Source organism: Xenopus laevis, chromosome 7L (assembly GCF_017654675.1).
Source record: "Xenopus laevis strain J_2021 chromosome 7L, Xenopus_laevis_v10.1, whole genome shotgun sequence".
Lineage (NCBI taxonomy): Eukaryota > Metazoa > Chordata > Amphibia > Anura > Pipidae > Xenopus > Xenopus laevis.
This window is the reverse complement of record NC_054383.1, coordinates 49,591,681-49,604,269: the sequence shown is the minus strand read 5'-3', so window position 1 is coordinate 49,604,269 and position 12,589 is coordinate 49,591,681. Positions and strand designations below refer to the sequence as shown.

General features: G+C 37.1%; 1 protein-coding gene across 1 annotated transcript in view; it reads right to left on the bottom strand.

The window, feature by feature from the left end:
* sh2d4b.L (SH2 domain containing 4B L homeolog) overlaps window positions 1-7,554 on the bottom strand; it is an 82,520-nt gene extending 74,966 nt beyond the window's left edge. Inside the window, exon 1 of the mRNA XM_041569028.1 lies at window positions 6,954-7,554. Within this exon, the coding sequence (XP_041424962.1) occupies window positions 6,954-7,179 (226 nt within the window). The 5' untranslated portion in view covers window positions 7,180-7,554. The remainder of the gene's footprint in view (window positions 1-6,953) is intronic.
* Between the last annotated feature and the right edge of the window lie 5,035 nt (window positions 7,555-12,589).

Here is a 12,589-nt window from a genome sequence, read left to right as displayed (position 1 = left end):
ACAAAACATTTGTGGCTTCAAATCAAGTCACAGGAACAAGGTGAAGCAGAGCACACTCTAATAACTTCACAGAGAACGCCTGGTGCACATCAAGTCAGGCATAACTGTCATAATGTACAGTATGTGAAAAGTGTTGTACTTAACATTGTCAGCCAAGTTCATGTTGATTTTTGGAAAATAAAATAGTGTTATTGTTGACCATCACTTTTAACTCTCCAACATATTGCTTCTACTGTAGCTATACAACAGAAGTTTATATACATGAAATTTACAGATAATATACAAATATAACAGACCCAGGAGTTAAAGTGGGCCCTGTTCATAAGGGGTTATATGAATGTTTATACTAGTGTTTGTTTACTGTCTTGGCTTATTACCTCTGTTTGCTATCATGAGTGGCTGCACTGCCACTTAGGCAGAGAGTGGAAAGAAAAGATTGAGACATTAAGGGGGTTATTTATCAAGCTTCGAATATCCGAACCTCGAATAATTCGTAATTTTTCAAGCGAAAAAAAAAACTATGAATTTTGCGATATTTATCAAAATCCGATGGTCTAAAAACTCTGAATCCGAAACCCCGGCATCTAAAAGCTCTCGAGTTCCTGTATAAGTCAATGGGGAAGGTATCTGCGCTGATTTCTGTAGCGATATCCAATGATTTTGGCGTTTTGGCGCCAAAAACTCTGAAAACTCAGAACAATTCAGAGTTTTTGTGGAAAGCTCCGAAGTTTTGCCCGACCCTATTTTTTCAGGCTTTATTTCGTCATAAATAAGGTCCATTCGGGAATTCAGAGTTGCTCGGAGTTGGATATTAGCAATACGGATATAAATTCGGACCTTGATAAATAACCCCCTAAGTATCCCCGCTGCTTCCTTGAGTCCAACCCTCATACAAAATTGGTCAGTGCTATAAAATATCTAAAAGAGAAAAGTGAAGGAAGCACACATAGGGCAGTATTTTTTTGTGTTGTAAATCGGGGGAGAGCAATCCAGCCACAGTAGGGATAAGAGGCATGTCATGTCACGTTTGTTTTGTGCTGTGCAGTTCATTCAATACTCACCAGTGAGCACCACGGAGTGCTTCTCTTCCGTCTTCTGCTTTCTTTGCGTGGCTGCGCATGTGCAATACAACGAAAAGCCAAACTATAAAGTCGGCTATTTCATTCAACTGCGCATGCGTTTGCCCCGGGAAATTTAAAGCAAGAAGAAGCCGGAAGAGGATCGATCTGTTGTGCTCACTGGTAGAAATCCAGGTGATAGGAGCACCGGCCCAGGGTTTCAGGTAAGTCAATACAATCACTTGCGGGTGCCTAACATTTGGCACCCCAAGTGCATGATGCCTTTCCTTCTCCTTTAAGAAGAGTCAGCATTACCACACATGAGGAAACCCATGTTTAAATGACAGGCAGAAAACTATTATATATTACAAGTACCCTTTCCTGTTGTCTGTAATGTTTGTAATGGTGTTAATGGCATATTGTGGCAATGATTCTGAATGTCTGAAGCACTAAGAAACTCTAAAAAGGGGTGCAAATATTTAAGACTGAATCACACGTGAATTAACAGTATATGATGACTAAATTTAATATATATTGAAAACATTGAAGAGGCAGGAGGAGAGATATTGTACCATGGGCATAACAACACTTCAATGGCACATAGTGTCATACAGTAATGGCTGCTTTGCTAGTAGATGTATAAAACGATTGAACCAGAGATGTCATTGAAATCCCTCCATTGTATGTTCTCCTTAGGCTAATGTGTCATTCTGCATCAGAGAACTGAAATGTAAACACAGTACATAAGCCAACTACATATTCCTCCAAGCATGTTTGTTATTACAACATCTAGAGGCAGATTTATCAAGGGTCAAAGTGAAAATTCTAAGTAAAAAAAATTGAATTTCAAGCTATTTTTGTGTACTCCAACTAGGGAACAGTCCAAATTCAAATCAAATTTGAAAAAAATTACAAAATTCGGATATCGAAATTTATCATGTACTGTCTCTTCAAAACTTTGACTTCCACCATTCGCCATCTAAAACCTGCCGAATTGCTGTTTTAGCCTATAGGGGACCTCCTAGAACCTATCTGGAGTCTTTGGTCTTTGAAAAATCAAAGGTTTTTTTGAAAATACTTCGAATTGAATTCAATCGAATACGATCTTACTTCAATTTGAACGATTCTAATACAGCCTATTCATCCGCAGAAAAAAATGTAAATTTTTTTAATAAATTTCGGTTGGTCTTTTTTTATTCGAATTTCGAAGTTATGGGGGTTCAAAAAAACTCCCATTACTTCAAAATTCGACCCTTGATAAATCTGCCCCTTAGTGAAGTGGCATGGTATTCATAAAAGCTTCAGCAACTACTTGCCCTTGTTAATGTTGTGTTGAGGTAGGCTTTGTATAGAAATCACTCCACTGCCAGAATGCTGAAAGCTTTAGATTCCCACATAAAATGTCATTACTTTGTGCTTTTGCACATGCAAAAATCTACGTCTAAGTATGACAGAGTAGCTTGGGAAGCCAAGGAAGCAAGGTAAGATGGAACTACGGTGCTCCGACTCAAGTTTTTTCCTTGTCCTTAAGATACCTTAATATGTATTTATGGATTGGCATATAAGTAATATGACATAATTATTCAGACACTTTTTGCATGGATTTACTGAATTATGGAAAAATAATAATCAAGTATTTTCATCTACCTTTTAGTCTACAGCTAAAGGTTACTACCTAAAATTATGTGAGCTTAAAATTTACATCTCATCTATATACTCTACTGGCATGATTCAGGGACATACCAGTAAGGACTGTCGATCTAGTAGTTGGGGGGGGGCAAAGGTGGAATTAAAACAAGTTTGCTTGTATAGAACTTGTGTACATTGAGCAAGTAAAACCATTAAAGGAGATAGGACTGAATGGACCAGCTGGGGGAACTATACGATTAAGAGGGTTTTGAGTGAGCCAGGAACATGAAGCATAAGAAATATAACAGGTGCACATTGCATGCACATAGAAAAGTACAATAGAACAGCCCAGCACACCATTTAGAGGGGGCTTTCTTGTGCATAACTGCAAGAGTGGATAATCCTATTGCAGGATGCTGCGGGGCTGTAAATTGTACTTTTCTATGAGAAACTTAAGGAAGTCCATTGGTCACTGGGAGACACAAACCTTTATTTTCTATTGTTAGTTATCTGCTATAGTAAGTAAGCCAGATTGATGTGGTGACAGGGCCTGGTGGAAAGCAGTTTGGAAGCAATCAGTTGCTAAGGCTTAAATAATTGAGCAATGAAACAAAAAAGAGTAAACTATTCTTACCTTTTTTTGCGCTTCTTGGCACATTCCCCCTTTGAACCATGGTAAAATATCAATTTAAAAAAAGAGAACATTTTGTATCCTCTTCATGCCTTACTTTTCCAGGTAATGGGACAATTATAATCAACAGGAAATATATGCAGCTGAGGTTGAGATTAGCATCAGGATACCTACCAGGTAAATATTCCTTCTGTAAAATGTTATTTCTTTGTTTTGTTGATATTTTCTACATGTATCTCTTTGAACATGCCTTAGTCAGGCATCCTCTGATTGGTGTGACCTTTCTACAAGTCTAACTATTCTAGTAAAAGCACTTGCACTCTCTGGAAGTCATATGAAAATACCTAGCTAAAAGTCTGTCTGTACTAATACTAGCATTCCAGTTGGTTTAACTACATGCCTTCATATGTTTCGTATGACATTTTTTGTATTCACTTTTTCAATTGCCTTAAACAGGCCCTCTCCAATTGGTGGTTCATTTGACTTTCCAAACGTATAAAAATCCCAGTTAAAAATGAAAAGTGTGTTGGGTTAGTTTACTGATACAGTTAAGTAGTCACTTCATGTGGAAATCCAATCCCAGCTTATGTGATGTTTTCTAGACAAGTGATTAATACATATTCCCTGATGTATAGTAAATAATATAGCAGCAGTGAGCAAAGTGCAATTTTGAGCACAGTCGCCATGTTTTTTTTGCTACAATACAACATTTTTTTCCCAGAATTAAAGCAACCTTGCAGTTACAACAGGCCAATGCTCTTGACACAATTGCACTGAGCCAAGTGAGCCTACTGCATATGATCCACACAACTATTTTCAACTTCTGCCTGGCATAATATCCGATGTTCAGAATGCAAGTGACATATCCCCCTTTTCCTTTGGTGTAACTGAACTGCAGCGATTGATGCAGGGCACTGAGAGAACCCTGGAGGTGGTGGTAACTGTACGGTTCCCTAGCATCAAAAGGCATACCAGCACTCAATTAAGAACCACAGGCAGGAAGAATTTAGTGGCACCGAACACAGCTATAGGGAAGTGCAAGTGTAAATACCTTTAATGAAAGTGGTGTTAAATGCAACTGACTGTGGGGAAAGTGCGTGGATCGCAACTACTCTTGCGGTCGAAAATTAGTCCTATAGTCTACATAAGCTACTAGTGATACATTCTTAGCTTTAAAAGGCCTGCTATTAATATTATAATGGTTTACTATAAAAAAAATAGCTCATGACAACATAAACATTCACTGCCAAACAAATATGTCTCACTGACTTGTTAATGACATCAGAGTGGACACACATCCTTACATAGGACATGTCCTTAAAGGAAAAGCTAAAAAAGGTTTTGTCTCAAGAGGATGTCTGCTTTAGCACAAGGACTGAGACAGTCAGATCTTCATGAAAGCATTTACTGGCAGAGTTTCTTTTTACTTTGTACTAAGGCAATGAAGCACAACTCCAAATTGTCCCAGTATGCACTGAACCTCCCTACAGTACAGTGTTATAACCATCAATATAATAGCCAAGATGTAAATGAAGCAGATGTGTGTTATGTCTGGACATTCTTTTTGACAATTAAATTCAGCTTTTTTTACATACTTCTAAATCGTTAAACCATTTTGAACAGGTTCTCTGTATATGGCAGTTAAAACCAAATAGAATGGTTTTTGCACAGCCAAAGCAGGAAACTGATGCACCAATGGCTGGATGATAATGCAGCTGTTCACTGCTTGTACCCATATTGCAATTATATTTTAGCCAAAAGGGCCAAATGCCATGTAAGAATATTGGTGCTTGATGAAACACGTAATCCACTAACACTTCCTTCTGATACAGACATTTGACTGTATTTTCTCATCTAATTTACAATAGTTAGAATGAAAACTATAACTAGAACATAGGAGAGGAGACTCAATTTGCTCTTTATTTTAATGGCCTATCACGTGTTCTTATTTTCATTGTATTTTAAAATTCTGTAGCAAACCGTTCATGCAACATTTTTATTAATAAAATGTTTGGTGCAGAATCCAAAGAACATCATTTTAGACCTACATTAGCCCCTCTCATGCTGATTTGATTTGAATATGTTATCCTTGCCTTTCTTAGTCTAAGAAAATGGCCTTTAGAAAATCCCTTTAGCATGTCTGTGTCCAATTTTCCAATCATGTCGCTGCAAGACTGGACGAGCTATTGAAAACAATGATATTGTAAGCTGTTGATTTGATTGCCACATTTTCATTCTCAGAAGTGAAGCTCATGAACCCTATTAGAAGCAAAATCTCATTGTCAGAAAATTGGACGGTTATGTGGGGTTGATTGTGAAATGCAGTTTGCCTGTTAGGATAATGGGCAAGAAAAAAGAAAAGATTCACAAAAAGTCTATGAGAAATGCAATCAACGACTAATCCAAAGCAGCAGCAAGAGGACTGTAAAGGGATAAGAAAAGATTGTTTTACTGACATTTCAAACACCTAATTGCTGTTTCTATCTGTTTCTATCATTCTTTCTTTTTTCTATCTTTTGAAATAGATTGCACTTTACTACAATTTCAATTAATGGTTCATTGTGTTTCTGAAGCTTGGTTGCCAAAGCACCACCAAGGTAATTAAAATTACTTTTCCCAAATGGAATTATGTATTTTCTACTGCTTTCCTAAACACATTCCCGCAGTAATAACTTTTTCTTGGGCAGAGTAAAATAGCTGCTGTCCATGTGCTGAATCGTGATCTTTTCTCAACACCTCAAGTACTAATTAAAATATACTTTGGGTAAATATTTTCTTATGAACATATTGAATCCTTATTAAATATTGTATGCATGTGCCCTAAGCAATGAACATTTATGCATTTTTCAGACTGTTTAGTGAGTATATATATTTGTGTATATTTAAAATTATATTGACTATATACTATAACAAAAACAAGTTATAGGAATCAATATACAATTTATAAGCATTTTAATGGTAATATTTCCTAAACGATTTGTATGCTGTATACCTATTTTTCTTTTCCATTCTGCTTACACAATAAGTAATTTATCAATTTGTGTTTCTTCAAGGACAGTTTAGTGAGTATATATATTTGTGTATATTTAAAAATAAATTGACTGTATACTATTACAAAAACAAGTTATAGGAATCAATATACATTTTATAAGCACTTTAATGGAAATATTTCCTAAATGATTTGTATGCTGTATACCTATTTTCCTTTTCCATTCTGCTTACACAGTAAGTAACTTATCATTTTATGTTTCTTCAAGGACAGTGATGGAAGAATAATCTAATAGTGATATTGATTGTTTCAACCTCTGTTACTTTAACAACAGATACAAACATGAATGTCTCTGCCAAACCACAGCATATTTCCTTATAAAAAAAGGTTTCAATGAGTAGACAGGTTTTATTGTACACCACTGCATCTTGCATATAAACAATGTAATTTATTATATGCCATTTTGGTGGAGGAGGTCAAAAACATTATTCTTAAAAGTAGGCCCCAAGGGAATATTAACTGGTCAAATGTGAATCCAATTAATTTTTTTGGAGGTAAACTGATTAAATATACATATAAGCCCTCATTCTGTTATACGTTGTTTATAAAATCACTGTTAATTAGTTAAAAGTGTAGAAAGCATGGCTTTGGGATTTAAACAAATAGAATAGACATATAAAACACTTACTATGCTGAAACTTGGCTTTAATTTTCATCTTGGACTCTTCTTTGTCCAGATTTGTATCCCATTCTGTCCATCGTCTGATCTGTTCCTCCCTCATCTTGTAAAAAAGAATCTGCTTCTGCTCATCGTTCAGTTCAGCCAAAAGATCTGGATCTATGTACATGTCCCGAAGAATCTGTTGTAACATTTTGATTCCAACACTGTGAACACTTTCCTGCAGATGTCAAAATAATTCCCACCTCAATGTCAGCCTCATACTCTCCTCCTAATTTTCAACTAAAATGCTATAAATAGCCATATTAGTTGTAAAATGCCAAAAACAAATTGAGCACAAAAGAAAACGAATAAAAAATGAATACAATTCTGAAAAACAAAACAGATCCAGTAACTTTAAAAACCGCAAAGCTTGTAATGGACACAACACATAATCATGTTGACTACGGTACTTTTTGTTATTGTTCGTGTGTTTCTGCCTTTGTAGCAATGGGAGCACAAGGTAACAATGTTTTCAGTGATGTCATGGTTAAAAGTAACAACTACACCAGTAATATCCATGTCATGGCTGTTTGTTCTTTGGTAACAGATCTCTGGTGACAGACAGGAAGGCTCGGTTTTGTTGTGAATGCCATCTGATTACATCAATGAGCAGGTTTTTGCTAGGCTGTGCAGTATGGGATTTCACTCTTTAGTGCTTAACTATTGTGCTACTGGAATTAAAGACAGGAAATATGCATATTTTAACCTTTTGATACTCAATATCTTTAACCACTGACATTTCCATGGTAATACTTCTTTTTCCTAAAGATTTGTACCACTGGATTCTGTTGAAAACTGCAATTACAGGCATTGCAGTTTCAGCTTATCAGAAACAGTTTTTCCATCTGCAACATCTCTTGAAGTGTCATTAATCTGTATTGTATATTACAAAAGTGAACTCCCTGTAAAAGCCTGCATCACAACATTCTTTAAATTATTCCTTACCTGCCTGTTATTTCTTAGAATATATATATATATATATATATATATATATATATATATATATATATATATATATATATATATATAACCCCTGGGGTTAGCATAGTGGCTCTCAATTGTTATCACTAAGGATTTTCATCGAATAAATATAGCTAGTACATCATGTGTAGATTTTTTCTCTTTACCTTCTACCTTCTTGGTAAAAGGAAGCCAATGTAAGACAGATCAGGGTTTCATTGTGGCCACTTAGTGGAAAGGTGGGGCCCATTCTGCAACACAATGCTAGTGTTCTGTAAATGTATAGAAAGAACAAAGGGATAGGATCCTACTACATTGTTTCAGTGGTTTAGAGATTACCCCATAAGGAACTCATAAATTATTCCTGTATTGCAGTTGGTGTTTCTCTCTGTTGCTCTGGACTAAGGGATAACTGACTGTAGTAATAAGCCTCTCCCTAGTGAGAAGTGGATGACATGTTTGGAAAAAGCTGATAACACAAATGTAATGCTTTGTGCAAACAATTTCTCCTTTGTGCAAATGTAATATAGTTTTTGCTAAAAAATTAATACAATTAAAAACAAACTTTTGTGTTTCATACTGGAATTTTTTTGTAGTGATTGGCATGTTTTTAAAGCTACTTTTTCAGTTAGAAGTTTATTCAAAACAAGTGAAGCTTGGAATATTTGGAACAATAATTGCAACATGCTTTTAAAAGCTTCTGTCTCATGTATGTCTACATACTGCTTTGGGCACAAATCACTACAGAAGCATTGTTATGTAGTGTTACTGTAGCACGATCCATACAAAGTAAAGGAATAACAGTAGTCATCACTGCTTAAAGGGGTAGTTCACCTTTGCGTTACGTTTTAGTATGATATAGAATGTCTGATTCTAAGCAACTTTTCAATTAGTCTTCATTACTTATTTTTTATAGTTTTTTTTTACTTATTTGCCTTTTTATTCTGTCTCTTTTCAGCTTTAAAATGGTCACTGACCCCATCTTAAAAACAGATATTCTGTAAGGCAACACCTTCGGAGGGGGGGTTATTTACTAAAGCTCATATTTTTTTGGTTGGGCTTTTCGTGGAAAAAAAACCCTTGAATTTTTTAAAATGTATATGCAAAAAGCCTGAGTCCGAAAACCCAGCATCTCAAACCTTTCAAAGTCATGTATAAGTCAATGGCAGATGTCCCTATCTGGGATACTGTGTTTAGCCTGATAATCTAAAAAATTCTGGGTTTTGGGGGCAATAACCCAGAAATTTAGCAATTAGGGAGAAATGACTGAAAAAAATTTACAACTTGGGTTTTTGCTTAATTTATTGAGTTTTTCCGCAATCCAATTTATTCGAGTTATTTTAATGATAAATAAAGCAAAATCGTGGATGGGAGTTTGGTCGAGCTTCCGATAAATTTGGATTTTAGTAAATAACCCCCTCATTGTTATTGCTACTTTTGATTTCTCATCTTTCTTTTCAAGCCCTCTCCTATTTCTCTCAAATCAGAGCATGGTTGCTAGGGTAATTTTGACCTTAGCAACCAGATTGCTGAAATTGCAAACTGGAGAGCTGATGAATAAAAAGCTAAATAACTGAAATAAAAACAAATAAAAGCAAATTGTCTCAGAATGTCACCCTCTACATCATACTAAAAGTTAACTCAAAAGTGAACAACACCTGTCATCAGCAATTGATATTCTTAAAAAGCTGGCAGTCCTATGAAGACATGAGGTTGTAGAGTTTCCTGAACATCCATTAATTTGATTTAGTTGAAATGACCCATGTCATGCTGCATGAAATCTAAGAAAGTATACTTTAATGACATAATCTCAAGTTCATATTTTTTGGCAACTGAACAGTACTATGTTGAAGTCTATGTTACTTAAATGTCAGAATGTCTTTATTAACTATTTTTTACCATTTCCTCCCTCTAAATGCTCATGGAAAAAATTAATAAAGTTGCACCAAAAAAGAAATATTTTATGCCTGCTAAAATCAAATTACCCTTGGATGACAACTGGTTTAATGTTTTCGTGTTTTTTCTCATCATGTCCAAGCCCAGGGGCTGCAAAGAATAATAGCTTAAATTGATCAGTTCAAGAAAACTACCGAGTGTGAAATCATTTATAAAAAAGTATTTATGGGTTTTGGACTAAAACATGTTTCTAAACTTACGAACAGCAAGTCAAAACACATATAACACAGAAACCCCTAATATTACGGAACACATTTTAGGACATCCTCCGGCGAAATACCTGTCCTCCATGCGATGTCCTACAGCTTAGGAATGACGCATCGTGTGCTTTTACTGTCATTCATCCTCCAAATCTGCAGTGATACCTCCGTCCTCTACCCTCAGCCATTACGAACTCTGCCCTCAGCCCTCCTTCTTCCACCCTCAGTCCTCCGCCCTCAGTCCTCCACCCTCCCTGCTCAGACCTCTACCCTCTTTACTCAGCACTCAGCCTTCCGCTTTACCTCTTCATCCCTCCGCATTTTGCCTTCCGCTCTCCCCCCTCAGAACTCTCTTTTCATCCGTCAGTCTTCTCTCTAAGCTTCTAAAGTGGTGAGCGAGCATTTTCAATCCGTGAAAGCGGAAATGTGTTTAAAACATCTCTATAATAATACTGACGAAGTGCGGAGGGATGAAGAGGTAAAGTGGAAGGCTGAGTGCTGAGGGTAGAGAGCTGAGCAGGGAGGGCAGAAGACAGAAGACTGAGGGCGGAAGGCGGAGGACTGAGGGTGGTGGGAAGAGGGCAGAAGGCGGAGGACTGAGGGTGGAGGGAAGAGGGTGGAAGGCGGAGGACTGAGGGCCGTGGGAAGAAGGCGGAGGACTGAGGGCGGAAGACGGAGGCCTGAGTTCGTATGGCTGACAGCTGACAAGGGAGGGTAGAGGACAGAGGTACGACTGCACATTTGGAGGATGAGTGACGGTAAAAACACCCGATGCGGTATTCCTAAGCATTCCAGTTCTCTTTTTCAGAGTTTTAAAACACAGAAAAAATGCTGGGGCTTTTGGAATATACCAATCTCTGCCGACCATCCCCTTGCCATACACCTAATGTCATCATTTTGCCGCTGACATCATTACCCCAACTTTACCCCCACCCTGACAAAATGTTTGATACCATGATTGTGCCAAGCCTGACCTGGCACAAGGCATGCTTGGGAAGAAGAGCGAAAATGGCAGCTGCCTGTCCTGAAGGTGGCCATACATGGACAGATTTAGTCAGCATTCTGTGCATGATCTTTTCACTGTACCAGAGGCCACCCCTTCAGACTAAAAGAAAAGAACTTTCATTTGAAGCAACGTAGGTGGTTCTTCACAATGAGGACAGTGAGGTTGTGGAATGCACTGCTGGGTGATGTTGTGATGGCTGATTCTGTTAATGCCTTTAAGAGTGGCTTGGATGATGAGTGCCATGTTCAGTGAATGATCATTTAATGATGATTATCTGATTGTCCCATCCACTAACCGATTTCATTCTCTCACGACAAAAATGTTTAAATGGTTGGATGATTTTGTTGGAATGATACGATCTTTTGCACGCCATCAATGTAGTGATCAGTACGATTTTATCAGATTGTGCTAAACTTCTGTCATCTTAAAAAGTAAAATACAGCCAATTTAGCCACTAAATATACCAAAGTCAATGTGTGTTCAGTGCTTTGCGTGGTATTGAAGTGAAAGGATGTGTAATTGCAACTTCCTTAAGCATCCCCTCTGTGCAAGTTTCCAAAATCATAAAAAGTTTGGAACCCCTCTCATCCTGCATAATAATTTACTCCACTTTCATTAAAAAGATAACAGTGGTATGTCTTTCATTTCCCAGAAACATCTGAGTACTGGGGTGTTCTCTAAACACAGATTTTTAGTGAAGCAGTATTCAGTTGTATGAAATTAAATCAAATGTGAACTCGCAAAAGATCTGAAAACAAAGATTGTTCAGTATCATGGTTTACATAGTAACATAGTAAGTAAGGTTGAAAAAAGATACATGTCCATCGAGTTCAACCTTTTTTTCTTTTTATTAACTACCTATCTGCCAGTTGATCCAGAGGAAGGCAAAAAAAAAACCCATCTGAAGCCTCTCCAATTTGCCTCAGAGGGCGAAAAATTCCATCCTGACTCCAAAATGGACTAGTCACTGGATCAACTTGTACTATGAGCTATCTTCCATAACCCTGTATTCCCTCACTCACGCTATCCAACCCCTTCTTAAAGCTATCTAATGTATCAGCCTGTACAACTGATTCAGGGAGAGAATTCCACATCTTCACAGCTCTCACTGTAAAAAACCCCTTCCGTATATTTAGGTGGAACCTCTTTTCTTCTAATCGGAATGGGTGACCTCGTGTCAGCTGGAAAGACCTACTGGTAAATAAAGCATTAGAGAGATTATTATATGATCCCCTTATATATTTATACATAGTCATCATATCACCCCTTAAGCGCCTCTTCTCCAGCGTGAACATCCCCAATTTGGCCAGTCTTTCCTCATAGCTAAGATTTTCAATACCTTTTACCAGCTTAGTTGCCCTTCTCTGTACCCTCTCTAATACAATAATGTTCTGTTTGAGTGATGGAGACCAAAACTGTACGGCATATTCTAGATGGGG